We start from the raw sequence: 27,619 nt of genomic DNA, 5'->3' as shown, positions 1-27,619 counted from the left end.
ATCCTAGTTGGACGCAGGCTGCTATCGCCATCTCTACTACCAACTGTCCGCTACCACCACCGCGTGGTGCCAACGCTTTGAATTTATGCACAAGGCCGTTGGAATCAAGCTGTGGTTCAGTTAATTTGGCAATTTGGATGAACTGTTACACGATTTGTGAGTAAGTAGGAATTTTGACATATCGTAAGTACTAGTAGTACCAAATATACAATTTCTTTATACTGCCTAGTTTACGTGACTCATAGTTGAGATTATAAATTTCCGGATTATAGTCTAGACTTTGGACTACATTGTAACCATAATAAAATTTAGGCGTTACTATCAAAATTCCAAAAATTATTTTAAACCGAAATTTGTGGATGAGTAGTCATGCAGCATCTTGTGGGAGTATTATTTGTTTATTAACGTGAAATCTGAAGAAGAGATATTGTACGCGTAGCTTTTTATAGAAATATAACTGATTTGAACGCACGTAGATGTCTTCCCCTCTTTCCCGCGAAAATCCCGAGCTCCCAATCCGCCATTATCCCAACCCATAACTCCTTCTCTCTAATATACCGATGCAATCCACATCCTAATCTGTGCACATGTCGACGCCCCCCAGCGACTCCGACAATCCGCCCCCGCCGTTGCGGACGCCGTCCATTTCCAAGCTGAGGAAAATCCCTCCGATTCCCTCCAGGCAGAAAACCTTTGGCGATGGAGACGAGGGTTTTGATTTTGGGGCCGTTAACGACGCGGATGCCGCCGATTCCAACCTAATTGGCCCCTCCATGCTAGGCCTCAATCAGATCAGGACACGCTCCGCGCCTCTGCCTCTCGATCAGGTTATTGCCCTCGGCGCGCCTCAGAATTTCGAGGATTTGGAGGGCCCAGGGAATGATGTCGACGACCCCAGGCCAAATCTATCCGGTGACGCTCAACAATCGGCCGCTACTTCTATGGAGCGAGGTCAGTTTTTTGGATTCCCCTGCATCTGTATATGTAATTGTGAGAAATGTGCATAATTTTAGCTTTAGGATTGAAAATAGAGGTGAACAGATATTGGTAACATTTTGATCCACGCCATTAGAAATTAGAATTGAACATTGAGGCTCATGTTTATGAATTGTGAACTTTACTTTATAGTTCCTTCACTATGTGCTGTTTAAGTTCGAATTTATGTTGAAATATAACAGGTTGAGTGTTATCATTCCTAATGTAGCTTCCCATTGTAGGCAAAAGGGTTCATTGGAGTCATTCAAAATCACTAAAAGTCCTATCCCCTAGAAGATCCGGGCTAGAGGTATCGGTTTCCACATTTTTTTTGGCTTTAGTTCAATTCTTGTTCATATTATTTAAAGTATTTATTGATTTTTTGATTGTAGGGTTATCATGCAGCTTTTTCCAAGGAGATGCAGTCTCCACGTTTCCAGGCGATTCTGCGATTAACTAGCGGCCGTAAGAAAAGAGCACCAGACATTAAGAGCTTCTCACATGAGCTTGACTCCAAAGGTGTCCGACCACTTCCATTTTGGAAATCTCGCACCATCGGTCGCATGGAAGTATGTTAAGTTCACATGTAGCCTCATCTTTCTGCTTGTGAGAACATAGTTTCATCTCTTTCATCCTCACTGGCTCATTTTGAATAATTCATCTGACTTGGATGGATTAACTTAACTTGTACCAGGAAATCATGGTAATGATACGAGTAAAATTTGACAAATTGAAAGTTGAAGTTGATGCTGACTTGGGCATTTTTGCTGGAGATTTGGTTGGTGTACTTGAGAAGACTTCACGATCTCATCCGGATTGCAAATGTTTCGAAGATTTGCTTGTTATAGCCAGGCAATGTTCAAAGATGTCGCCTGATGAGTTTTGGATAAAGTGCGAGGGCATTGTACAGATTTTGGATGATCGGCGTCAAGAGTTACCTACAGGTACACTGAAGCAAGTGCATACACGCCTCTTATTTATCCTTTCTCGTTGCACTCGGCTTGTTCATTTCCAAAAAGAAATTGGTTATGATGACGATTATGTAACCACACACCAGCTCAGTGACCTTGGTGTATACCCCGAGCGCCTTCGTGCGTCATCAACGGGTATCAAGGGAAGTCTAGAGAAGCAATGTTATAAGGTGATAGGACAGAAACAACCCAATCTAAACAATGCAACTGAAGAAGTTAGCACTGCAAAGAGTGTTGTTTCATCTCCAGGAAGCTTTAGGATGGCATCCTGGAAAAAACTTCCATCTATTGCTGAAAAGAATAGGAGAGGACGCGGTGAGTCTCCTAGCAAGGATAACCCAGAAGTATTGCAACCTATAAAGGAAACAAACGATCTTAAAACTACAGAAACTGCAGTAGTCCCTCAGGTAGAACAAGCTGCAGAAACCTTGAAATCACAAGGAGTGGGTTGGGGAGTTTGGGACCAACACCAGATGGCATATGAGGATTCTCTGATCTGTCGAATATGTGAAGTTGAAATACCTACTGTCCATGTTGAGCAGCACTCAAGAATTTGCACTATTGCTGATAGATGTGACTTAAAGGGTTTAACAGCAAATGAACGTCTTGAAAGAGTTTCTGAAACTCTTGAAAAAGTTCTCGAGTCGTGGACTCCAAAAGGATTTGGAAGTCCTGAAATTTTGAGAGAGTCTGCATCATGTTCACAAGAAGACTTGGATGGTTTGTCACCAAAAGTGAACAGAGTGTCTTGCCACTGTCCTGATGACATGATGGATTACCTTAATGTGGCTGAAAGCTCTTTTACTGTGGATGATCTTAACATTTCACCAAACATGTCATGTGATGCACGACCACTAACACCAGATCAAAGCAAGAAAGCATTATCCGCTGGGAGCTTAACCCCTCGTTCACCTTTAGTAACTCCCAGAATGACTCAGATTGAGGTTCTTCTCAGTGGGCGTAGAACAATATCTGAACTAGAGAGTTATCAGCAGGTGAAATTTATGATACTTTATGCATTCTCTGCAACATGCTAGAAAAATTCTGCTACATATCCCCATCATATTCTTGATGTATATGGTACTGCTTTATAACATACTCACTCTATGCGACCATGGAGATCCATCACTAGAATCTCCTAAATGAAGTCGTTACTTTTCGGCTTTTTATCTAAACTTAGCCTGCAGAGTTAGTTTTTGTCGATGAGAATGTAAGAGTTCCTCTTCATAATTGTCTGCGATACCCAATTTTTTCTTGAACTATGCTCATTGTTGAGCTTTGCCCGAGAATATTAGAAGAATAACATTTAATAATAGAGCTTTAACTAACAGACATTTTATTTTTGAAACTCAATCTTATTGCATTCTCACAGCGCCCTTGCTCAACCAAAGCATTTAAGAATGCATGCCACATTGCCACTGTTTTCACCCACTTTCTATGAGACTTTGGTTTTTAATTTAATTATCTAATCCAATTATGAAGCCTCTCGCCAGGAACAGATTAGAGAAGAACTTATGCATGCAATAGATTTTCAGGATTCATATTTTTGGAATAACTTATTGCACCATCAACTTGTATGACAGATACGTAAGCTGCTGGATCTTGCTAGATCTGTAGTAAATGTTAACAAGACTGACTACAGTACATTGGAGTTCATGCTTGACAAATTGGATGACCTCAAATATGTCATCCATGATAGGAAAGTGGATGCACTTATTGTTGAGACATTTGGGAGGCGCATTGAGAAACTAATACAGTGAGTTACTATTTCTAATCATGGAGCTTATTCATGTCTTATCGTATATGCATGAATCTGAAAATTTTTTGGTCTAACACTCTAAATTCTAAGAGCTTTGCTATTCATGTGGCATAGATCCCATCTTGTCTAGCATGTTTAGGACCATTAACTATAAGCGCCTTGACACGCGGTTATATAGAAATAACTTTTAACTTTAGTAATCTGCATTCTGGCTATGAAATGTAGCTTGGTCAAACTTGGAGCTAGAAAGAAAGAAGTCATCTACTTTATAAAAGTTAATACTAAGTTATAATCAAGTGTAGCATATGAACCTTCCACACCAACTATCAAGGTTGCTGATTACTTAAAAACATGTAAACCTATCTTCATTTAAAAGAACATATGAAAAAAACGAAGACACCTTTCCATGCATAGGTATATACTGAAAATGCTTGCATATAATCTTTATGTTTTACTACTAGCAGAGGGGCTTAAGGCTATAGCATTCAAAAGAAATCTAACTCTAAGAAGAGTAAATGAAAACTTAGATATGTGCACGCCAGATTTATTTAATTTTTTCAGATCTTTTAATTATTTCAATGATGCCTCCATTTGGCTGATTGTGAACTCTTCAGGGAGAAATATGTATCCCTATGTGGGCAGATTGATGATGAAAAGGCATTCCTACAAAATACTATGGCAGATGAGGATAGCTCAACAGAAGAAGAGACATCACGTAGTTTACGTGCAAGCCCAATTAATCCATGCACCAAGGATCGAACATCCATTGAGGATTTTGAAATAATTAAACCTATAAGCAGAGGTGCTTTTGGAAGAGTTTTTCTGGCAAGAAAAAGGGCAACTGGTGACTTATTTGCAATAAAGGTCAGATTCCATGCAAGAAAATGTCAAATGGCCAGGGTTGTAGTCTTGTAGAACAGTTTCTTAAATTTTCCTATCTAGTTTCCTTCTGAAAAACTCTAGTTTTAAGTTTTAACATTATCTTACAGGTTTTGAAGAAGGCTGACATGATCCGCAAAAATGCAGTGGAAAGTATATTAGCTGAAAGGGATATTTTAATATCCGTTCGCAATCCTTTTGTGGTGAGCAGTTTGAAGTTTCAAGATTGTGCCTTATTTCTTAGATTAATAGTATTCTGAAAAACTTACTAATATAGTATAATCTAACAATGAACAGGTCCGATTTTTCTATTCTTTCACATGTAGGGAAAATCTTTATCTTGTGATGGAGTACTTAAATGGAGGAGATCTTTTCTCCTTGCTAAGAAATCTAGGTTGCTTGGAGGAAGATATTGCACGAGTATATATAGCAGAAGTAGTAAGAATCTCAGTTACTTCTATCTTATCTCATGGATTCATGTATGACTGATGTTAACTTAATAAATTGACATCTCTGCAATTGAAACTTTCAGGTGCTTGCTTTGGAGTATCTGCACTCCTTAAATGTTATTCATAGAGATTTGAAGCCAGATAACCTCTTGATAGGTCCCGATGGTCACATCAAGGTCAATATTTAAGTGTATTTGCACACATAGTACGCATGAGATGCTGATCTCTGAAGTTCGATGTCAGGTTTTTGGGTGAAAATTGATACTCTCAAAAAGAAAATAGCAAAGGAGAAGATATGATGGATATAAATGACTCGTCTTTCTTTTGACATAAGCATAGATTTGAGGAATGCCTTTCTAATGTGTGCATATTTAATTTCCACAAGCTTCTCTCAATGATGAGGGTTGTTTCTGTTGAGTGTTTTCACTTCATGCAACGAAACCATCACCTTTTGTTTGCATGAGCTGTGTAAAAGAAATAGATTGAAACTATAGAGAAGAATAGTTTTATTCTTTTTCTTAAAGATGCTAAGTGGGGAAGTTCAGCATAACAAACTATAATCTGTGTTCTTTGCAGTCATGCATAACTGGATATGGAGATGTAACAGTTAATTTACCCATAATTCATGAAGTACTTTTGTTATTAAAAATAATATTTTAGGTTTTGGCTCATGATGGTGAAAACATTTGTTGGGTGGATTAAGGTGACTTAGCATGAGAGTAATCTATGTAGATGAGCAAACTTGTTCATAATCCTATTATTCCTGAAGCATTCATGAAGTTGAGTTTGCATTTCAATGGATATACCTATGTTATGCATTTGTAGCATGCCATTCTTAAATTTGTTTCCTACTATCACAGTTGACAGATTTTGGGCTATCCAAAGTTGGTCTCATTAATAGCACTGAGGACTTATCTGGACCTTCTGCTTTTCTTGGAGATGATAAACCCAAAAATGCAGCACACTCATCACAGAAAAGAGAACAGAGGAAAAAACATTCAGTTGTTGGCACTCCTGACTATTTGGCACCAGAGATACTTCTGGGCATGGGACATGGTTTGAGTTCTAAACATTTTTTATAATGACCTCATTCCTAACTACATTCTTGTATTTCATTTTTCTGTCATGCACCTTTCAGGTGCAACAGCTGATTGGTGGTCTGTGGGAGTCATCCTCTTTGAGCTCCTAGTAGGTCTTCCACCTTTTAATGCAGAACATCCACAGGTATGCTATCTGTCTGTTATATTTGGAACTGCTGATCATCTGTAGTTAATTCAGGCACACATATATTTTACATCTCTTCTTGCTGATGCCTAAGCTTTTGCATCTATAATCTCGGCAAGCTTGATGAATGCTCTCTAGCTGCAAGCTCGACATCGTGAGAATAAAATATCATTCATTTACCTTTTGGTTCTCAACAATTTGTCCGCACTGCGCATGCATATCAAACTGGGGATTGACTGGCATAGTGTATTAAGTTGTACTACCTTATTTGATTTTGTTGAAACCTACTTTTATACTATTATGTCTACGACTTATCATGATCATTTTCCAACTATCAAACTAGAACTCAATGGTATTTTTCATATTGAGTAGATGGTCATGCCATGTTGCCAACTTGCCATTGAAATATTTGATAGGCGAGTTCACTTTAACTTATTGAGGACTTGTAGATCAGTGGCATTATTGATAGGTCTTCCATCTGATGCAGCAAATTTTCAACAATATCATAAATAGGGACATCACGTGGCCTAAGGTGCCAGAAGAGTTGAGTTTTGAAGCTTATGATCTTCTTAACAAGTAAGTTCTATTTCGACATTTGATACATGGAGTACTTCATTTTTGTGTGTTCAGTTTCATTAAAATAATAGATACATTGATTGTAGTTTGGCCTTTTACTTGTAAATTATGTAGTCTTTTATGCTCCTTTTCAGATTGTTGATAGAAAACCCTGTTCAGAGACTAGGTTCAACTGGAGCTGCAGAGGTATTTAGTAAGTTAATCGGTTGAAATTTATCATAATGAAGATGGAAATTTGATGTGTTACTCTTTCATTGTCAGGTTAAGCGGCATTCCTTTTTTAAGGATATTAATTGGGGCACTCTTGCAAGGCAGAAGGTATTGCTTTCTTAACCCCCTTCCCCACAGCACTAGCACTACTTAAGACCATTTTCCGATTTTTCTTGACTTGAATCGTGATGCAGGCTGCATTTATACCTTCGGCTGATTTACACGACACAAGTTATTTTATGAGTCGTTATATATGGAATCTGGAAGAGGAAAATGCGGCTAATGGAGGTAGTGATTGTGATGACATGACAGACACGGGCAGTGGATCCCGCAGCAGCAGCTCATATCTACAGGATGAAGATGTTAGTTTTTACTGAAATGATTTAAGGGATCACCTCTGACTTCAATGACGCTTTAACATTGTCTTGTTCAGGGAGATGAATGTGGAAATTTAGCTGATTTTGGTGCTCCGGCTCTTGAAATGAAGTACTCTTTCAGCAATTTTTCGTTTAAGGTGGGACTCATCTTAGCAATTACAACATGATAGATCAACTTTATCCTGTGTTTCTGTTGCATGCATTAGGTTTCCTTGTGCCCTCATATAACTTTGTGTCTTCTTCATCAGAACTTGTCGCAGCTAGCCTCGATTAACTATGATTTGGTAACAAAGAACAAAGAGTCAGGCTGAGCAGCAACCATTCATTCCAAGAGATTGGTATGGGCAGAGTCGCCTGCTGTTGTTGCAGTGAGGATGAAAAGTTGCTAAAACAGACTTGGTTGCCAGGTGACATGTAAGACTTACTCAAGCACACTGTTAGCAAGCTGGACATAATAGAATGCGGATGAAGAATTGTAGGGACAGCTTACCTCTTAGTTGAACTAAATTTCGATCTGTATATATACATACACATATTAGTTTAGGGGTAGAGAATGTTCTTAATGATTCTAACTCCATGTGTTCATTGAAGATCTTTTTAAATTTATATATTTGGAGCAGTTGAATTTCCTTTGGTGTACATACTCATAAGAGTATAAGACACAAGCCAATACTGTGCTTAAATTAAGTAAAAGTGTTGATATCTTTTACTACATTTGGCAAAATTGGGAATGACCTTTAAAAGGGCTTCTAGTTGAAAGAAAATAGTGGAAGACATGAAATCTGCTGAAGAAGTGCAGACAGTGCAGTGATGTTTCATTATGCAGGAAACATATCTTCATTTATTTTTCTTTCTCGTACTTTATTCATTTTATCTTTTTTTTTCTACTTTATAAATTTTCCACTAAAACACGTGTCGTCACCAATGAAACGAGTATTTTTTATGGACGGAAGGAATATGACGCAGTATGATCCAATGTGGCTTGAACTTGCTTCGTGCTCTCATTCTTCACATTATAAAATCTTAATGTGCGTTGAAATATCTCAAAAATATCAGATTGCAACGTGTAGCCCACTCGCAAAGAGTGAGAGTGGTAGCAATATAGCTGTTTTTTCATAAACAATTTGAAATATTTGATTTTTTAGAAACAATTTCCCGCTTCGAACTATACTATGTCACTTAACTAATTTTTAACCTTTTTGTTTTATTTTCTTAGCACAACTAAATCCCTATTTTCACCTATTAATATTCTCTACTCTCAATTTTTTCACACCAAAACATCTTTCTCACATACTCTCATATTCTTGCATAATGACTTGCGCAAATTACAGCAAAGAGGAGGAAATAATAGGCTAGTGGCACAAGCAAGGCAGATATTTTAAAGATGTCAAGATAACAAGAAATTCAAGTATGTCTTAACCTGGGAGATGATCTGTAACATTGACAAGTATGTCTAATTGTGTTCTAGATTAGATTTAATTTCGTGAATTAACTAATGAATTTTTGAGAATATCCTATGAGATCTCCGAGAACTAGATCTTCTATATATCCACATCATCTGGATTTATCATGCATTATTTGGCAGAGCACCGATGATACAATTCACTAATAATGGCCGTGAATATAATATGGGCTATTACTTTGTAGATTGGATCTATCCACGGTGGTTGGCCTTGGTGAAATCTATTTTTTGTCCGATAAAGTCGAAGAAGATGTTGTTTGCTCAAAGGCAGGAGGTGGCAATGACAGGTGTGGTACGTGCCTTCAGATGTTGGACAGTAGTCAAATATTCGACATGTTCGCAATATCGGTTGTGCATCTTTGATGCCATGTACGCATGCATTATATTGTCTAACATGATAATTGAAGAAAAAAGAAATAATGCGGCTGATTGGCAAGACAAAATAGGTGGTTCTAGCTCGGGAGTCGCAAGTGAGTCCACAACTCGCCCACCTTTAGAATTTCGGGAGGTCACAAGTCAATGGGCTTATGTGTGAAGAACAAGTCCATGGTCGTCTTCGAGCCGATCTCATTGAAGAAATTTGGATACGTACCAAAAGATTCTACAATGGAAGTAATCTTTAAATTTTAAATTTCAGAACTTGTAAATTTTATGATTTTTAATGAATAATTTATCGTTTGTATGTGTTGTATAATTTTTGTAAAATGAATGATAATTAAAAAAATGTGCTAATAAAATTTAATATGTTAGAGTAGAGCTGTAGAGGTATAAGGAGATGTATGAAATTGTAAGAGTTGTGATCTGATACAAAAATAGTGATAGCAGATATATGAGTAGAGGTATAAAAGCAACTTCAACAATTTTTACTAAATTTAAATCTCCAATAAATTATACTAAATTTAAACTTATTTTAATATAAATATCATGTCAAATGGTAATTTTACTCTAACAATTTACACTAAACTCAAATTTAAATGAATATTATCTATAATTTTGATTTGTTCAATAAATTATACTAAATTTAAACTTATTTTAATATAAATATCATGTCAAATGGTAATTTTACTCTAACAATTTACACTAAACTCAAATTTAAATGAATATTATCTATAATTTTGATTTGTTCAAAAACATATATGTACATTTTGCTCAAAAATTAAAAATGAGAAAACTATGAGATTAATTTTAGAGTACTATACGGCGAATTGTCTACTAAGATATTTTAGGTTTTAGAATATTATTGAAGATGGTCTAAGGAAAAGTATGGATTATACTGTAGATGACTTTATTGCATACTCTTTTTGTATCGGAGTAATTTTCATACTTAGTGATACACAAGATTTTAGTAAACAGTACCCCCTCTGTCCCATTTGAAGAGTCTCATTTGAGTTCAGCATGAATTTTAAGAAATGTAAAAGAAAGTAGGTGAAAGAGACAGTAAAATGTAGGGGTGGCAAATCGTGCGTGTTGTGTCGTTATCGTATCGACACGATAACGACACGACACGATAACAACAAACACGAACACGACCCGTTAAGAAAACTCCAAACACGAACACGAACACGACCCGCTACCCTCAGACATGAACACGACACGAACTCATTAACGACACGAACCACTTCGGGTCAACAACACGATAACAACACATATATGACACAACACGATAACAACACATATATGACACAACACGATAACAACACTATAATAATAATATTATAATATATTAATATTATTTCTAATATGAAAATTTTAATTTTAATTTTAAATTTTTAAAATAAATAAAAATAAAATTAATAAGTATTATATATACTTAACGTGTAACACGAACACGACACAAACACGACACGAAATAATATTATAGTATACTTAAGGTGTAACACGAACACGACACGAAATTTTCGTGTCGTTATCGTGTCGACACGATAAGGACACGAACCCAATAAGCTTTGACACATACCCATTAATTTCGTGCGGGTTCGTGTAGTGTTATCGTGTCGTGCTAAAAATTGTCAGCCCTAGTAAAATATGGTCCTATTTTTTCATATTAATTATTTTTATAATAAAATGTGATTGGAAAAAAGTTAGTAGAATATGTAGTCTATGAAGTAGTATCATTTATGGAATATTTCAACCGGGACTCCTGAGATGAGAAATCTAAAAATAGTCAACCAAAACTCGTAAAGTGAGACGGATGAAGTAGTAATTCAGTGTATTATTCTAGAATTTCTAGAACTCCTACTATAGAAATTGCATCTTGATCTGCGTTTATATTTTCAATAAAAAAATTGATCCATTTTGTTATAGACAAATAAAAATGTGAAACGGAAGGAATAGTTATCTAATCGACCTTTCTATTGACATAGAGAGAGGTGCCCCACGATCTGTTTAACAAATGATTCTCCTCTAAACACACAACCTCTTTTAAAACTGCCACTCGCTCGCATCTCCCTCTCTCACTATCTCTCTCTCTCTGCGAACAATCACTAATGTGGAGGCGCGGTGTTTCTCTCTCGTCGATGCTTTCTTCGTCTAAATCGCGCCTCCTAAATCAGGTATTTCAACATTCGCCTTTTTCTACTACTTCGATTCTTGTTGTTCTATCAAATTCAAGCGCGATTGAGCAACGCTCTCCTCTCCTCAGATGCAGGTGGCCTATGGATTCAATGCTTCCCAAGTTTTCTCTACTCGCGTTCTGAATCCGGTACTGCGTTGATTCACATCTTCCATTTTATCGAGTTTTTGGAAAAATTGATCATGATTTTTGAGCTCGCTTTTCTCTTATTCCTCATCTTACTGCGAGTACTTCGATAAACAATGTCGCCATTCAACTATGATTGAAAGTCTGGGGGGAATTCATGTTCCTTTTCTACGTTATTTCTCGAACATTTAGATATGCGAGGAGCTTAATTCTGAACACGACTAGTTATCCGTAAATTATTTTCTTAGATTAGGTTGATTTTATCTGATTTTGGTCCGTCCTTTAGTTATATGGTTATTAGCTTTAAATTCTGAGAGTGATGCGTAATTAATTATCGTCAGGCATTTCATTATGTTTCTATCCCTACATGCTCTTTGTTTAGGGTGCCTTAGATATAAGTTACTTTCTTTCACATTTTTTTACCTGTTTATTAGTTGTATAACATCTTGAGAGGGCGGGTTGTGTTGGCAGAGGAGTTGCAGCTCGAGGGTCCTTTATCTAGGCTGGACGTTTGAATTTTTCTTTGGTTTTTTGTTTTTATGATCTTACAAGCTTATGATGTCTATTGACCCAAATTGTTGTAAGTTGCAACTGTTTTTTATGTTCTCTCATGGAAGGCTGTTTAGTAAATTAAAAGTCCTGTATTTTTACTACTACTATTAAATATCAATAAGATATTTTGATGATTTATTTGTTGAGCCTTTTCTTTAATTGACACAGGCAGAAGATGGAGTCTCTGGTGCAAGAAGGAAACCATTTGTAACTTTCGTCTTGGGTAGTAAAGAATATATTAGCTGCTTATGTGTATAATCATTACTGATCTTCTGTTTGATAATCCAAATTGATGGTCTTGTGTTACTTGCCAGTATTAATTAACTGTAGCACATGACCTCATTTTTCGTAGATAATGTCAAGTTGGTGCTTTTATTTAGCTTGTTATGCTTATGCAATCGAAGGTTTTACTGGATAAGATTGTATTCAGTATATAAAGTAATGTTTGGTTGTCTCCCTGAGACAGACTTGGTTTCCAGTTTCTTTTACTAAAATGCATTCAAACATGTATATATTTTCGTTGTGCATTTTATTATTGATATATCACACTGCCTAACACAGTTACCATAAGAAACTTCCAACAAAATCTGCATGCACCAAGCATTCCCTAACTGCTGTAGTGATCATGGATCATGGGTTTTTCTGGTTTTCCTAATACTTTAATTTAGAAAAATGAACCACTTGAACCTGGATAAGCAAATCTCCCTTTTTCTTCTCATTTATTGAAATTTAGTTGGCGAATTAATATAACAAGACTTCATTACATAGAAATATCATGATACTCATCAAGATCCAGAGGGGGGGTGGTTCTGATATTATATTTGTATTTGCAGGTGGTCCAGGGAGTGGAAAAGGTACTCAGTGTACAAGGATTGTTAACACCTTTGGATTTACCCACTTGAGTGTTGGGGATCTGTTGAGGAAAGAAATATATTCTGATAGTGAAAATGGGTAAGAACTAAAACTATACATATTTTATAATGTGGATATCTTAGTTGATGCAACTTTATATAATGTATGTCATGTCCTATCCTATTGCAGTTCCATGATTCTTGATACAATCAAGGAAGGGAAAATTGTTCCCTCAGAAGTGACTGTTAAACTGATAAAAAAAGCCATTGAAGCCAGTGAAAACAATAGAATTCTTGTTGATGGCTTTCCAAGAAGTGAAGAGAATCGTATAGCATATGAGCGAGTTGTAAGTAGTCAGTTTTGAGTCTCTTTATTCTTTTCAATTTCTGTTAGCATTTATACTCATCTCCTTCCACACTATCTGCGCCCATATGATTGCTATGTGGCATATTACAAGGGTATCTGGCTGCATATAATGCCTGCTATCACTGTGCCATTGGCATGAGTTGAATTGTGAATTATATTTGTAGGGTGGGGTTGAACCAGACATTGTGCTTTTCTTTGATTGTCCTAAAGAAGAAATGGTGAAACGAGTGCTAAACCGTAATCAGGTGCTTTCCACATATGCATATTTTCTCCTGTCATTTACTTATTAACAAAGAAAGTTTAATGCGCAGGGGCGAATTGACGATAATATTGATACAGTCAAGGAAAGGTTGAGCGTATTTGAAGAACTCAACCTTCCTGTGATCAAGTATTACTCCGAGAAAGGAATACTTCACAAGGTATCAACTTGGTTTATTGGTGACAGCTAAATTACTGTAGTTTCACTGCATTTGTTACTTTTTCTGCTGTGGACACCCTACACCAGCTAATTAGCTGCAGGTGCTGTTTATCCTGAGATGGAAGGAAGATGAAATACACACTGTCACACTCACATAAAAAACAATCTGCTTATGCACCTTATTTTATCTGTGGTTGTAAAATTTGTTCCATTCAAGAGCCTCTAGTTGATATTCAGTTTTAACAAATTTCAAGCACTTGCAGATCGATGGTACTGGAACAGAAGATGAAATATATGAAAGGGTTCTTCCAATATTTGCTGCATTGAGGTATCCAGTTTTCTGTAGTTTTTGATTGAAAAATGTTACTTAAATGGCTCTTTGATAGTTTAGAAAATGCTATATATCATCTTTAATTAAAAACTTCTAATTAGCTGCTCTAGGACCAGTTGTTCTATATCTAATGAGATTAGCTCCAGCCTATGATTACCTTGTTTCTCTGATGAATCATATAACTCATCTGAAAAACTATAAATGTAAAATTGAACATGTGTGGTAATGTCAAAGTTGAATGGATGTAGGGGAATGTAAAGCTTTTCTTGAGCTTACTATTAGTTACTAGTACTTCCGTTTTATCTTGGTGCCAAAATCAATGCATATTTCACCTCTGGAACACAAGATAATGTCATAATTTTTTAACCTTTTCCAGTTATGTCCTGCTTTTCAATTTGTCTAATTGGTTCACAAAGTTTCACCATATTCTTCAATAAAGTCACAAGGCCAATTTTCCAACATCGAAATTTATGTATCGTCGTCTGAAAGTGACGTGGGACATATTGGTCTCATCCTCATGTAAAAATGTTGTTTTTCATAAAGCATGTGTGGCTGCATTCGTCGTTATAGTTTAACAAAAATGCTGAAAATGTACCAATGATGAAAACTAGAAGGCATGACATTGATGAAAAAAATGTTTTAACATTTTTCTGATATTTTCTCTTTACTATTTACATTTTTTCTGGATACACCGTTTTTTTGTATCAGTTGGTCAGTTGGTGCACTCAAGATGTCTAGTCAAATATCAATTTGTCCAATATGCAAGTAAATCTTTTCATACAACAGAAATTAATTGGCTGTGCTATCAGTGTTCATTTCTTGTAAAATCATAATGTTCTGTCTCACATTGGTTATTCATAAATGATTAGATGGTGACCGAATCGCACATGCCTTTACATTTATTTGTTTTGTATTTGTTGAACTTGTTAACTTATAATATGCTTTTAAATGCCAGGTGATCCCATGATTTCTGAAACCACAAAAACACTGAGAAGATGACAACTTTATTGATCTATTAAACACAATAATTTGTTTTACCAAAAATCTGGTGGCAGAGTAAACTTTACAAGTCTAGAGGAATGATTTAGCTTTGTTTGTCCTACTTACCAGATATACTACATATAGATGTACTTGTACATATAATAGTATGGTGTTTAATCAGCTACTTCTGCATTCAAATTGTCACACAAGCTTGTCTCATGACAGGTGTATTCTAATTTGGGCCAAATTCTTAAAAATTAGTTTAGTATTTTTAATCAAGAAAATAAATTGAGTTAAAAATAATATTTAGATATTGTATGTGTATTTATAGGCAATTAACCTTTATTCTTTCTGTCAAATTCTTCTTATGAATTGCAGACGAATATGGGTCTCAGTAAATACTATTTCTACAACGATTGATGGATTTCTTAGGTGTTGATAACTATGCTTAATTAAACCAATAGTAATGTAATTTATGTTTTAAATATATACAGTTAAAAAGTATAGAAATGTTCAAGCCTTTAGTAAGAACGTACATGTGTGGGTGAGTGTTTTTAGTTATGAACGCACCGGAAGCTATATCAACATATCAATTGGATTGCCCATTCAGTAGGAAATGTAGCTGAAGATTACCATCGAGACAATATTATGAAGTGAATATCTGTGCTGAATGATGACAGATGGAAGTCAATCAATATGTAATTTATAATATTGAAGTATAGAACACAAATTATTTTATGTGATTTTGCAAGTATTGCTAGGGATGAGTCGGTATGATATTCAGTATTAAAACTGTCAATCTGTCATAGTATACCACACTCAAAACTTCATTTATCTTGTCAATCTGTCATAGTATACCACACTCAAAACTTCATTTATCTTATCAAAATCTTCGGTATACTTCTAACCCCGAATTCTGGTATATTTTATACCCCCTCAAGTTATTTTCATGCATTTTGCCTTGTCAAATGACTCAAATATAAGCGGCCGCCTGATATTCATCAAATATCAAGGGAGCCCACATTTGGTCCAAGATGATGGCGATCAATCTCGTCCAATTGCGAAATTATAGTCCTACTTGTTTGATTAATGTCACCAATAACTAAATAATTGGGTTCATATTTCCGACGGCTAAAAAGATTATCAATATATAGTCTCTTTAAAAGTTTACTATTACATTTTTTGTATGAGAGATTGTATATAATGGGGTACCCTTCACGTCATCCTTAATAGTTTCAAAGCAACAATAAATTTTCCATGTCCTATAGGCCCAACCCGGTCTTCAAAATCATACTACTATCATAGAGCCACTCAGCCACTTGCTTCAATGCATGTATTTTTATTTTATTATATTTATTTTTCATTAAAATATCTAGTAATTTTATTTATCAGTTGACGAAAATGCTCGTAAACATTGACTTATTTCTAGCAATTGAAACAGTGACTTGGAAGTTGATGCAATGGAATTAGCGCTCGATTTGAAATTCCGGAAAGGGTGCGATAAATTTAACAATGAGGACAAATCAAGATACTGATTTACGAAATCCATAATTAAATTTGAGATGAACTTATATTGAATCTCATGCAAAAGGATTAGAAGGAATGAATTTACTATAACTAGTTCTAAAAGTTGAGTACGATTTACGACAAGGTCCAAATGATTGTAAATTTAAATTAAACCTCCTTTTACTACTATTATTATTATATGAAAAAAAATAAACAAGCATATTAAATGTGTATGTATGGTATGGCATAATGGCAATAGTCCTGTCAATAGAGGAATGCTGGTAACTTTCCACATTACATGGGTTGCATTGCATTGATATCTATATTTATCTATGAGATCACTATAGATTGTGTTTCTAATTTTTTTTGTTTTCTTAAAAATATCAGTTATATGTTCATTTTTTAAAACTCCTCAGCTTAAAATAACTTATGGCCTGAAAATTTTAGAATCCACGATAGAATGATTATAGAACGCCCACATGAACTTTGGTTTTGCATTTTTTGAAAAATGTCAATCAACTCACTTTTATAATTTAAAAATCTAAAACCTTTATAACAATATGGGCCGTGATCGAGAGTCCCACCTCGTCACATTATTGCCCAAATTAGTAATTTTTATTAATTTCAAATTAATAGACATTTTTCCTAACTAATGAGATTTCAAAGTTTCTGTATAAATAGACTCTTTCTCTACCAATACTCCCACAACCAAAAAATAGCACACATTAATCCGAAAAATGATGAGGTGGAGAGCCATATCAACCGTTGTAATAGTGATGGCCGCAGTCATGGTTTCCGGCTGCGAAAGCAGAGGCGTAGGCGGGGGAAGAGGAGCACGGAATTCATCCGTACATCCTGCTCCGCCACCGCCTACCCCACGCTCTGCTACTCCTCCCTTTCCGTCCAGCAAAACCCCAAGCTCCTAGCCACCGCCGACATGGTCAGGCTGTCCCGCGAGGTCGGCGCCATGCAGGACTGCGTGGAGGAGCTGGCCGACTCGGTCGAGCTCATCAGAAAAACATTGGCGGAGGTGAAGCAGATCGAGGCCGTGACCGGCGATGCTCAGCGCCGCCCTGACGGATGAGGAGACCTGCATGGACGGCTTCGCCGGGAAGATTATGGGCGGTGAGAGGGAAGATTGTGAATGTGGCGCATATGACTAGCAACGCCTTGTCTCTCCTCAATACCTATGCTACTACTCTTCATCATTGATCCATGCTTTTTTAGTTTATAAATATTGCTACATTACTTTATTAAGCATGTGCCTTTTTTAGTGTAGTACAATTGCAAGTGTATAAGTTGGTCATGTATGTACGATTTGAACGCTTAGTTCATGGATTCTATGGAATCAATGAAATTTAAAGTTGAGAGTTTGGTAGTATATAATTGGAGTGTTTATACTATTGATGCACATGCGATATATCCAAGTGTCACTACTCGACCGACATGAGCAAGTGTTGAGGATAAGAGATGGACCCGTGATTGGTGATACTATGTATAAAGGGAATGATATCATTGATATTTTATCTAAGGGAAAATTATGAATTTAGTTAAATTTTGGTCAATTTCACAATTTAAACAATGGCTAATTATATTATAATTTTAATATTTTTCTCAATTATCACATAGCAAAAATACTACTCCTCATACTATGTTTCTAAATTTATCAACATAATTGACTAAGTTATATTAATGACTTAGTTTAGTTAACCGAACGTTTTGTTCGCATGGTTTGTTTGTCAAATTATTTATATTTTCCAAAATTTTAGACTATGAAACAATTGAGAAAAATGTTAAAATTATGATGTAATAGGTCATTTTAAATAATTGCAGGATAGAAAATTTGACTAAACTTCATATTTTTTTTTAACAATTTACTCTTTATTTTATGTTTCTCGAAATAAAAACTGAATCCTCCAATTAATATATGGAAACTTGTTGTGGAATAGAACTAGTACCTCATTAATAAACAGAATAGACCCGTGTTTGAAGTAAAGATAATGGAGTTGTGTGCTGATTTAGTAGATTGGTGGAGGATTTGCAAGATTAATTATACAATTGTAACGCCATCTCCAACCATTTATACCAAATTCAAACACATTTTTGAGTATGGGACACACCAAAAAATAATTTTACTCGGATCATTTATTCCAAATTCAAACTCAAAAGAATATTCCATATTTATATACTTTTTATACCTTTTCAATTATACCTACATATTTCTTTTAAATTACATTTAGTTCCACATTATTTTATCAATAATTTATGTAAATTAAATTAGTATACAAAATTTCTTATTAATATATTTATGTATTAAATATACTCTATGTTCAAAAAAATTACACTACTTTTAAAATTAAAATACACTAAACTGCTATAATAAAATTCAAATATAAATTCAAACATTTCACGATAAACATAAAATAGCTAAAATTTATTAGTTATTATTTAAAAAAAAAAACATAAGTTATGATCAGCTTGCTAATTCCAATTTAATTATTTGCAAATTCCATGAAAAAATTGTGTGTAACCAAATTTCCTAGACCCTAGTACAACAAGCTAACATGTCTCTACTCAATATCTGCAAATAATGCCAACTGATTCAACTATCTACGCTGACTACGCAACGCAGTACACAAATTATGGCCGTATAATTGTTTAATTATAAGGACTAGTATGCAATATATAAAATAATTTTGCAGTAGATATTCAATTTTGGTGTTTACCTTAAATTTGGTGTTGTTTCATTAAAAAACTCAAAAATGGGTTCGGGTATAGAGTATGGTTGGAGAACATTTTTACACTAAATGAAGACCGAAGAGAGAATAAGTTAGAAGAGAAAAAATTATAAAGGAATGAAAAATAAATAGGAAAGATTAATGTGTTATTTTTTTAATTGTCAAAAGTAGAAATTGATTACTTATAGAATAAAAAAATATCAATCACTTTTAATAGGACTAGGATTACAAAACTAAAAGTGCCTAACAATTCAAAATAACTTAAGCTTATCCACGAATTAAAAATGGTTGATTGCCAAATCCTTCAAAATGATTGATTTATTAGGAGTGTTATATTGCTAACTCAATGCTTAATTGCTAACTACAACTCAATAATAGCCATTAGATATTCAAACTAAAGACCTAGATCATTAACAACAAAATGTCAATACGATAAAAAAAAAACGTCAATAAGGCTATAGGATTAATTTCAATAAAAATCAATAGGGGTATTAATGTCAAGTTAGTTATAACTAACTTTTAAAAGAAATCTCAAAACTTTAAATTCATATAACATATATCAAATTAAAGATAATTTTATAAGGATTCCAACGATATACTACATGCATATGTTCCGACGTCAAAATTTGAAAAAAAAATCTAGAATTTTCGTATTTTTCGTACACAGCGCTAATGTCAATACAAAGCTAAGATAATATGTCAATATAAAGCATATACAATGTCAATCCTAAATTTGTGTTGACATTCTCAAAGATTGTGTTGATATTTTCGAAACACTATATTGACATTTTCATCCAAAACCCTAATTTTGTGTTTTTTTTTTAATTTTTTTCGATTTAATTAATAAAAACTAAAATTACGCGTGGCAAATTGTAGACCACACATTTTTTAAAATTATGTGACCTTAAATTAGTTATAGTTAGCAATTAAATGATGAATTAGGAATTAATCACTCCCTGGACTACTACTCCTGTATTGCTGGTTGATTGTGAATGCCTTGGGAATGTTGCTAGAGTCTTTATTATACGGAAAATGATTATGTGAATAGTAGTACTCCTATTTGATTTGTAATGAAACATGGAGTATATTTCAGTAGCAAAATCAAATCAATTATTCAAATCCTCAGAAAATAAGCATTAATTATAAAATAAAATAACTATAAAGATGGCGTTGCATTCACAGAATATTTTTCTAAATCCTTACCAAACTCTTCACTTACGTAAAGTGGCTTTAGAAGGTGCAATAAATTCACGTAAACTAAATCACATATTCACATTAAAAATCTTAGAACCACAATAACCTGCATCACCTTTTGAAAATAACCGCATTTCTATAACAAAGTTAACAGCATCGGTCAACTATTTATTAACGTTGTTGCTGTTGGACTCAAACCAAAGAAATACGAACTATTTGTAAGATATCGTAAACTAAACTCATCTTATGACGGCTGACTTGCCAAAATAAACGCCTGAATTCAGACATCTCTCAAATAATCCTATATTATACACATATTGGCTCCATATTTCAACATTACTCCATATCCTCTCTAATTATTAATTGATTTACTACCTCTTCCATTCGTGTTGCTTCACCTCCAAAACTAAAATCACACGGTTGTATGATCAAATTCCATGTATTCAACTGCCCACAAAATCACTACTTCCTACGGCCGGCTTGATTGCAATAGCAGTGATCCATGAAACAAGGATATGTAGTATCTCTTTCTTCTTAAGATAAAGTTAGCACACTAATTCTATTTGATCCCATTTAGTACTATTTAACTGCACAAATCATCCTTGTTTCCCACCATTTCAAACCAACTTGGCAACATCTCTAAATCCAAGCAAACTATCATAACTCCGCATTGCAATATTATAGGATGGCTACTACCATAATACTACCAATATTCTTCCTTTATCTCACATCTTGGCATGAAGCAGCAGCACAAGTTCCTGATAATGCTACAAACATCGAATGGTGGTGCAGCACCACCCCCCACCCCCACCCCTGCAACCACCACATGAACCAACTCCACCCCAAATCCCACCACGATTTCCTGACCATGACCGTTGCGGCCGCGCTGGAGAGGGCCGCCGCGGCCAAAACCCTAGCCATAGAGCTCAGCTCCACGGCCGACACCGCGAGCAAGAAGATGCTGCAGCGAGAGTGCAAAGATCTCATAGACAACACTATCCTCCAACTAAACACTACACTACAAAGCATCATCATGAAAGCGAGCGCGGCTCACGACGCGCAGACGTGGCTCAGCGCAGCGCTGACTAGCATCGAGACCTGCGTGTCCGGATCCCGCCAGCTCAGCCTCCCCAATTTCACCTCTCCGATCCTCACCGGAAACGTTTCCGAGATGATAAGGAACAGCCTCGCAGCGAACGCGCCTCTGTTGGAGAAGTCCAGTGATCGCAGAATGCTTGGGGGTGAGCGGAAACTGCTGCAGGATTACGTGTGGGCGTCGAGAGCGAACGTGACGGTGTCCAAGGACGGGTCGGGTCAGTTCATGTCCATCCAGGAGGCCATAAACTACGCGACGGCTAACCGGCTAGGGAAGAAGAGGGTGATCGTGTATGTGAAGAAGGGAGTCTACGAGGAGAACATTCTCATCAACAGAACCATGACTAAGGTGATGTTGGTCGGAGATGGAGTCAGAAACACCATCATCACTTCCAACCGGAGCTCCTCCGCTGGCTTCACAACATACAGCACTGCCACATTTGGTACCTAAAAACATTTCAACTAATCCATATGTGATAGAAATCCATTCATGGTTATATAGTTGATATATTGCTGGTTTAGTTAAATTTGGTCCACAAATATACAGTGGTTTCACTTCTTTCTTACTGTAGTTATTTTTATTTCATATAGTAGTACTATATGTTAAGTAATTGGAATTTGGATGTGCAGGTGTGGATGGGAATGGATTCATAGCGCGTGGCATCACCTTCCGCAACACGGCCGGGGCAGAGAACGGGCAGGCGGTGGCGCTCAGGTCAGCCTCGGACCTCTCGGTGTTCTACGCGTGCAGCTTCGAAGGCTACCAAGACACGCTCTTCGCACAAGCACAGCGCCAGCTCTACAAATCCTGCTACATATACGGCACCGTCGACGTCATCTTCGGCAACGCCGCCGTCGTCATCCAGAACTCCATCATCTACGCCCGGAAGCCCCTGGTCGGGCAGGCCAACATAATCACGGCGCAGGGGCGGGGCGATCCGTATCAGAACACCGGCATATCGATCCACAACTGCCGGATCCTAGCGGCGCCGGACCTCAAACCGGTGGTGGAATCGGTGAAGACGTATCTGGGGAGGCCATGGCAGGAGTACTCGAGGACGGTGGTGATGAAGAGCTATCTGGACGATCTGGTGGACCCGGAAGGGTGGTCCAAGTGGGGCGATTCGGACTTTGCATTGGATACTTTGTATTACGGGGAGTATCGGAATTTCGGGCCGGGGGCTCTTACCGAGAATCGGGTTAATTGGACGGGTTACCACGATATAAACGACACGGACGAGGCAGCCCAGTTCACGGTCGCGAACCTTATATTTGGTCGACAGTGGCTGCCTGCTACCGGTGTTCCGTTTACTGTTGGCTTGTGAATGTAACTATTAATTTATGTGATTCTTTTATTTGTTTCATTGTTTCTCTGTGTAATGCTTATTGAATGAATGTTGAATAAGACAATAGCAACCAACTAGCAGTGTTGCTGCTTCAGATTTAATAGGAAATGAGCAAGGACATGAATAAATTGTTTAAACCCCCTTGTTAATTACGCATATTTGTTATACTGATCTTCATAGGTATGCAAATGCATGCACAATTAGAGATTAAATCCAATGTTGGTTAATTATAATTAGATATTAAAAATTCTAACACTGAATTTAATTATGAGTATTAGTGATCGGTGAATGCAATTGATACGAGCATTAGCATTATTTAGTTAGTTAAATTAGAGATTTCCGTATCTTTTCCATATCTTTGTTTTCTTGTTCATTAAGTTAGTTATTAGCATTATAAATAGAAGTCATTGTAATCATTTGAAATCATTCAAGAATATCAATATTATTTTATCATTCATTGGCTTCTCCAAAGTCAGAAAAGTCTTGCTTGACGAGCGCGACAGATATTTATCGATCGCCGATCTACAAACGCCAATCAGCCCGATAGGAGGTTTATCCTATAAGCAATGCATGACGGTTTTGGATGTAGACAAGTTTTCGCACCATATGTTCTGTTGTGACGAAGCAGGTTTTTGGGAGCTTCTCCACTCTAGACCTACACTCCTATTTCTTTCAAAGTAAGGTATAATTGATAATAGTTACTTTGGGATTTAAGAGAATGGTGACTAGAGAGTTAAGTGGGGATATAATAAAGTAGAGGAATAAAGACAAAATAAATTATAAGAAAAAAATTAGGTAAAGAGCAATTATTTTATATTTTATTCAAAAAAATGTTGACTCATTTTAAATGGAACATTGAAAAAGGATACGTCCCAAAAGAAATTGACTTAGACTTATTTTACTTGGGCCAATCAAAGGTTTCTGGCCCCATTAAAAATTTGTTTATGTGGACTTCAATTTATTGGGCTTATATAATAAGAATAGACTCTAACTTTGTAACCTTGTTGGGTATTAGCTTTCTATTTTTTATAGCTAAATACTAGTATAATTTAATTTACGCTGTAAACGGAAGGCGCATATTCTTAATTGACATATCCGATGTACATAGATTATATGTGTAGATACCCGGATTTGGGTGCTACTATAGAAATTTATTTAAATCATAGCATAAAAACATTTAGACGTATCAGATCTTACACAAAATTCGTGTTGATACTTTTGTTACCGTTTGTTATCTCAAGACAACCATAAATCATACTACAACGAATTCAATAGCCATATATACTGATTTAGTGATTTGTACTTAATATAATAAGACTATTTTATGTATATATTTTACAGCTTACACTATGATCTTCTCTAAACTAGTAATGATAAGATTGAGTTATTATAAGAATCAGATTTATAGCAAGTCCTGAAAATAGTTTTAATAGAATCCACTGCTCCAGCTATTATCGATCTTCGATCATATGTATCCTGTAGCTTAATTAGTAGTACTATATGTATAATTGTAAGGATTATATTTATTTATTCCCTTGTTAAAATACTCATCATGACTCATGAGACATTGTCATTCTCATTTTTATTTTATTTAATTCAGTGGCTGATGTACCTGATTAATTATTAGGAGGAACTAAGGAAGCTGTAATCCATTAATTAAAATTATCTGTAATAAACAATAAATAGAATGTTTTCAATAAAGTTGGGGTATTTGACCAATCATAATTTATAGTACAACATGATCCCAAGTTATGAGCATAATCTAATACAACCTGACGTAAGTTCTTTGGTCATATTTGTTCCAAAATATGAACAGGGTTTCTCATAAATTAAAAATAAATCTCAATAAAGTATACTTTGGATTTATATTTATACTCAAAATTTCAAATTTGTAAGATACAGAGAATATATAAAGAGGTAATTAATTATTTGAACACATGACATTAGCCTGATGCCGAATGATGATTAAATAAGTAAAAAAATTTGTACTTGTATGATTCTAATTAGAGGTGGTTCAGTGTACCAGTACAGTATACTGTACTGTGAGTGTTATACTGTATACCGTACCGAAAGTTACAGTATGACAAAACACCATATCAATACTGTACCGAAATTTTCGGTATACCAAAAATTCGGTAAGGTAGTTTCTTCTAAGATAAACATATTGCAATATTATCTAATGTTGAGGAGTAGTATAAATTAAATATTGTGATCTGATGCATATTCTTGTATTTCTATTTAACTGGAAGAAGCTAGATCAAAATATCCATATGACAAAAAGAATTATAGTATCAGAATTTCCTGTGTTTCATTATTAATTCTTTGATGCAATGACTAACATGTACTACTATATCAAGTTTGAGGTTTCCTATCATTTTAGACATAAACTAATAGTATTTGACAAAGTTGTAATCTTGATTCACTCTTCTTCAAACTGTTGCTGCTTCTACAAATTGATTTTCTTTGTGAAGGTGGTGGCAGAATTCAGAATTTCCAAAGTGATCGACTCTGATAATCTGAAATTCAAGCTGGGAGACATATATAGTTTCATGCTTCACCTTGCTTCGCAAAACAGAGAAGTTCAACTAGATGACATACCTATTTCGTATCACATAGGCCTCCTAAGTCTGTGCATAACCCCCTTTTTCATCATTTTGTTGTATTTTGAAGTAGTATAAATATTGTGATCAGATGCATATTCCTCTATCTATATTTAACTGGAAAAAGATAGATCAGAAAATCCATATGATGATAGAGAAGTAAATAATTATATCATGTGCTACATATGCCACTTAGTTATGCATCTTCTTGGTATAATCACTAGCAGGTACTTATATAAAATTTGAGGATAATAAAGATGGATCAATAGAAGCAGAAAATCCAATGATGATAGAATAGTAACTAACAAAAACAATGCAAATATTAGAATATGCTAGGTTTCACATAGAACAATAACTATCAAAAACAATTACTCCAGATGTCTATATCAGATTATGTTGTGTTTCATATGCTACTCAGCTATGCACATATATGCGAATTCAATTAATCAATCTTAGAATCAACTCTCATCTTCATGAAGACATTACGGAGTGAGCATTGCATTTGCTACCGGTGATGTAATCCAAGAAGAGAACTACCACTGAGATGTCGTCATGGGTCGTTGTCCTCTTTGTATCATCGAGTTCCTTCGACCCTTAGATTTCAAAGCGGATTTCAGTAGTTTCATCGCAATTCCCTGCATGAAACGGTTTGAGTTCATCCTGAACAAGTGTTGAGGCATACAAAATGTCTACTCTTCAGCACGTCACAGAATGATATTGCAGTCTGAGTTTAACAAATATATACACATGACACGAACGTGATCTAGGGGAAAGTAGTAACTAAATTTTGAGTTTGTTTTTCTCACCGAAAGGAGGCTCTTGGAACTGTTGGAGTAATCTTTATGGTGAAAGGCACTGTGGACCCTCAGATTAAGTGGTTCTAACTCATGCGTTTTGAATTGAAGAATTGGGACTTCTGTTGGTAATTTGATGGCTTGTTGTCCAGCTCCAGCCCATCGCCTCGGGAGCAATGGAATCTGTCATTTGGGACCAAGCACTCTACCCACCACTGCCCTACAATCTCATGCATTTGCGATGTATGCATTTCCTTTGATTATGACTCCCACCAAACAACTTAGCTCTTCTTGCGGTTCCCATTCCTTAACCAACTCAAGGTATCGTTTATTAAATTCCGAAAAGGCTACATGTAGAACATTAGCCGATATGTCAGGAGTATCAGACATCGACTCTGCATCAAATGATTAATAGGATTAGCAACATAGATTGTGTAGTATTGAATCTCAATCACAATAATCTACTAAAGTGTAACTAATGTGAATCTTCTAGATTGAAGACTCATGAATTTGCCCCGGACTTATTCTTGTAAATAAACCCAACAATAAATAAGATAAACCAAGAAATGGAACAAGAAAAATGGATAAAAGGATAGAGGATGGATTAGTGTTATGATTTAGGTGAAGAACAAGAAAGAAATCCCAAAGGCACTTTCACATACAAACACCTAATGGCTCCACAAACTAGCAACACAAGAACTAGCAAGCATACCTTTACAATCAACCTTAGCCCGGCAAAAGATCGAATGCAACCCGAAGGAATTTGATAAGTCTTCAAAAGATGAAGAAGGTGAGCTCTCAAATATGGAGAAATGGTCTCTTATAAATATTCAAAAGCTGAGAATGAAAACCCTACAAAACAGTATTTATACTAAAACAAAAGTAATAGGGAAAATAGTCTTAAAAAATGGCATTTTCGGGCAAAACGCCCGGCCCGGGCGTTTTGGGGCCTTGCCCGGGCGTTTTCTATGTGGCCGGGCATTTTTGGCAGTTCTGCGCGACTTTCGTCAAACGGCCATAACTTTCTCATCTGAGCTCCGATTGAGGCGTGTAAGGTACTCACGCGAAGCTCTTTTGACGATGAAGATAATGGTGGTCTTAGAACAGAATTTGGACATCATTTTGATAGGCAAATTCTGGTTTGAGTCAGACCTCCGAATCCGGCTTGGCTCCTTGTCATATCTCCACCTTCTTTTCGGACCCCAATCAACCCATGGCCCTCGATGTCGTTGCATCCTATGATTGTGAATACCCGGATTCACATCA

The 27,619-nt window shown here is 35.8% G+C and overlaps 3 protein-coding genes and 1 pseudogene across 4 annotated transcripts; all 4 read left to right on the top strand.

Annotated features, from left to right (window-relative positions):
- Positions 1-557: 557 nt before the first annotated feature.
- LOC125187662 (probable serine/threonine protein kinase IRE) lies at positions 558-8,028 on the top strand. Its single transcript, XM_048084288.1, has 17 exons — positions 558-951; positions 1,218-1,285; positions 1,368-1,544; positions 1,670-2,941; positions 3,530-3,702; positions 4,320-4,569; positions 4,695-4,787; positions 4,882-5,022; positions 5,117-5,209; positions 5,894-6,089; positions 6,172-6,257; positions 6,745-6,833; positions 6,968-7,019; positions 7,095-7,151; positions 7,238-7,405; positions 7,477-7,557; positions 7,669-8,028. Exons 1-17 carry the CDS (start codon positions 588-590, stop codon positions 7,729-7,731), a joined length of 3,423 nt encoding a protein of 1,140 aa, XP_047940245.1. The 5' UTR covers positions 558-587; the 3' UTR covers positions 7,732-8,028.
- A 3,238-nt stretch (positions 8,029-11,266) lies between these two features.
- Positions 11,267-15,272, top strand: LOC125186989 (UMP-CMP kinase). Of its 2 annotated transcripts, none has more exons than XM_048083484.1 (9): positions 11,267-11,434; positions 11,524-11,583; positions 12,301-12,355; positions 12,966-13,083; positions 13,174-13,330; positions 13,515-13,595; positions 13,662-13,769; positions 14,032-14,096; positions 14,808-15,137. In XM_048083484.1, the coding sequence occupies exons 1-9, from the start codon at positions 11,369-11,371 to the stop codon at positions 14,866-14,868; spliced, it is 771 nt and encodes a 256-aa protein (XP_047939441.1). In that variant the 5' UTR covers positions 11,267-11,368; the 3' UTR covers positions 14,869-15,137. The 2 variants fall into 2 exon arrangements, with proteins under 2 accessions (XP_047939441.1, XP_047939442.1); XM_048083485.1 differs by having other exon boundaries at positions 11,269-11,434; positions 15,055-15,272.
- Positions 15,273-17,238: 1,966 nt separating this feature from the next.
- On the top strand, positions 17,239-17,967 carry LOC125189715 (annotated as a pseudogene).
- Positions 17,968-21,166: 3,199 nt separating this feature from the next.
- LOC125190724 (pectinesterase-like) lies at positions 21,167-23,060 on the top strand. The gene is made up of 2 exons (XM_048088101.1): positions 21,167-22,056; positions 22,244-23,060. The coding sequence occupies exons 1-2, from the start codon at positions 21,204-21,206 to the stop codon at positions 22,936-22,938; spliced, it is 1,548 nt and encodes a 515-aa protein (XP_047944058.1). The 5' UTR covers positions 21,167-21,203; the 3' UTR covers positions 22,939-23,060.
- Positions 23,061-27,619: the final 4,559 nt, after the last annotated feature.

This window comes from Salvia hispanica, chromosome 5 (assembly GCF_023119035.1).
Source record: "Salvia hispanica cultivar TCC Black 2014 chromosome 5, UniMelb_Shisp_WGS_1.0, whole genome shotgun sequence".
Classification (NCBI taxonomy): Eukaryota; Viridiplantae; Streptophyta; class Magnoliopsida; order Lamiales; family Lamiaceae; genus Salvia; species Salvia hispanica.
Note: the sequence above shows the minus strand (reverse complement) of the source record. Positions and strands in the feature narration are given on the sequence as shown.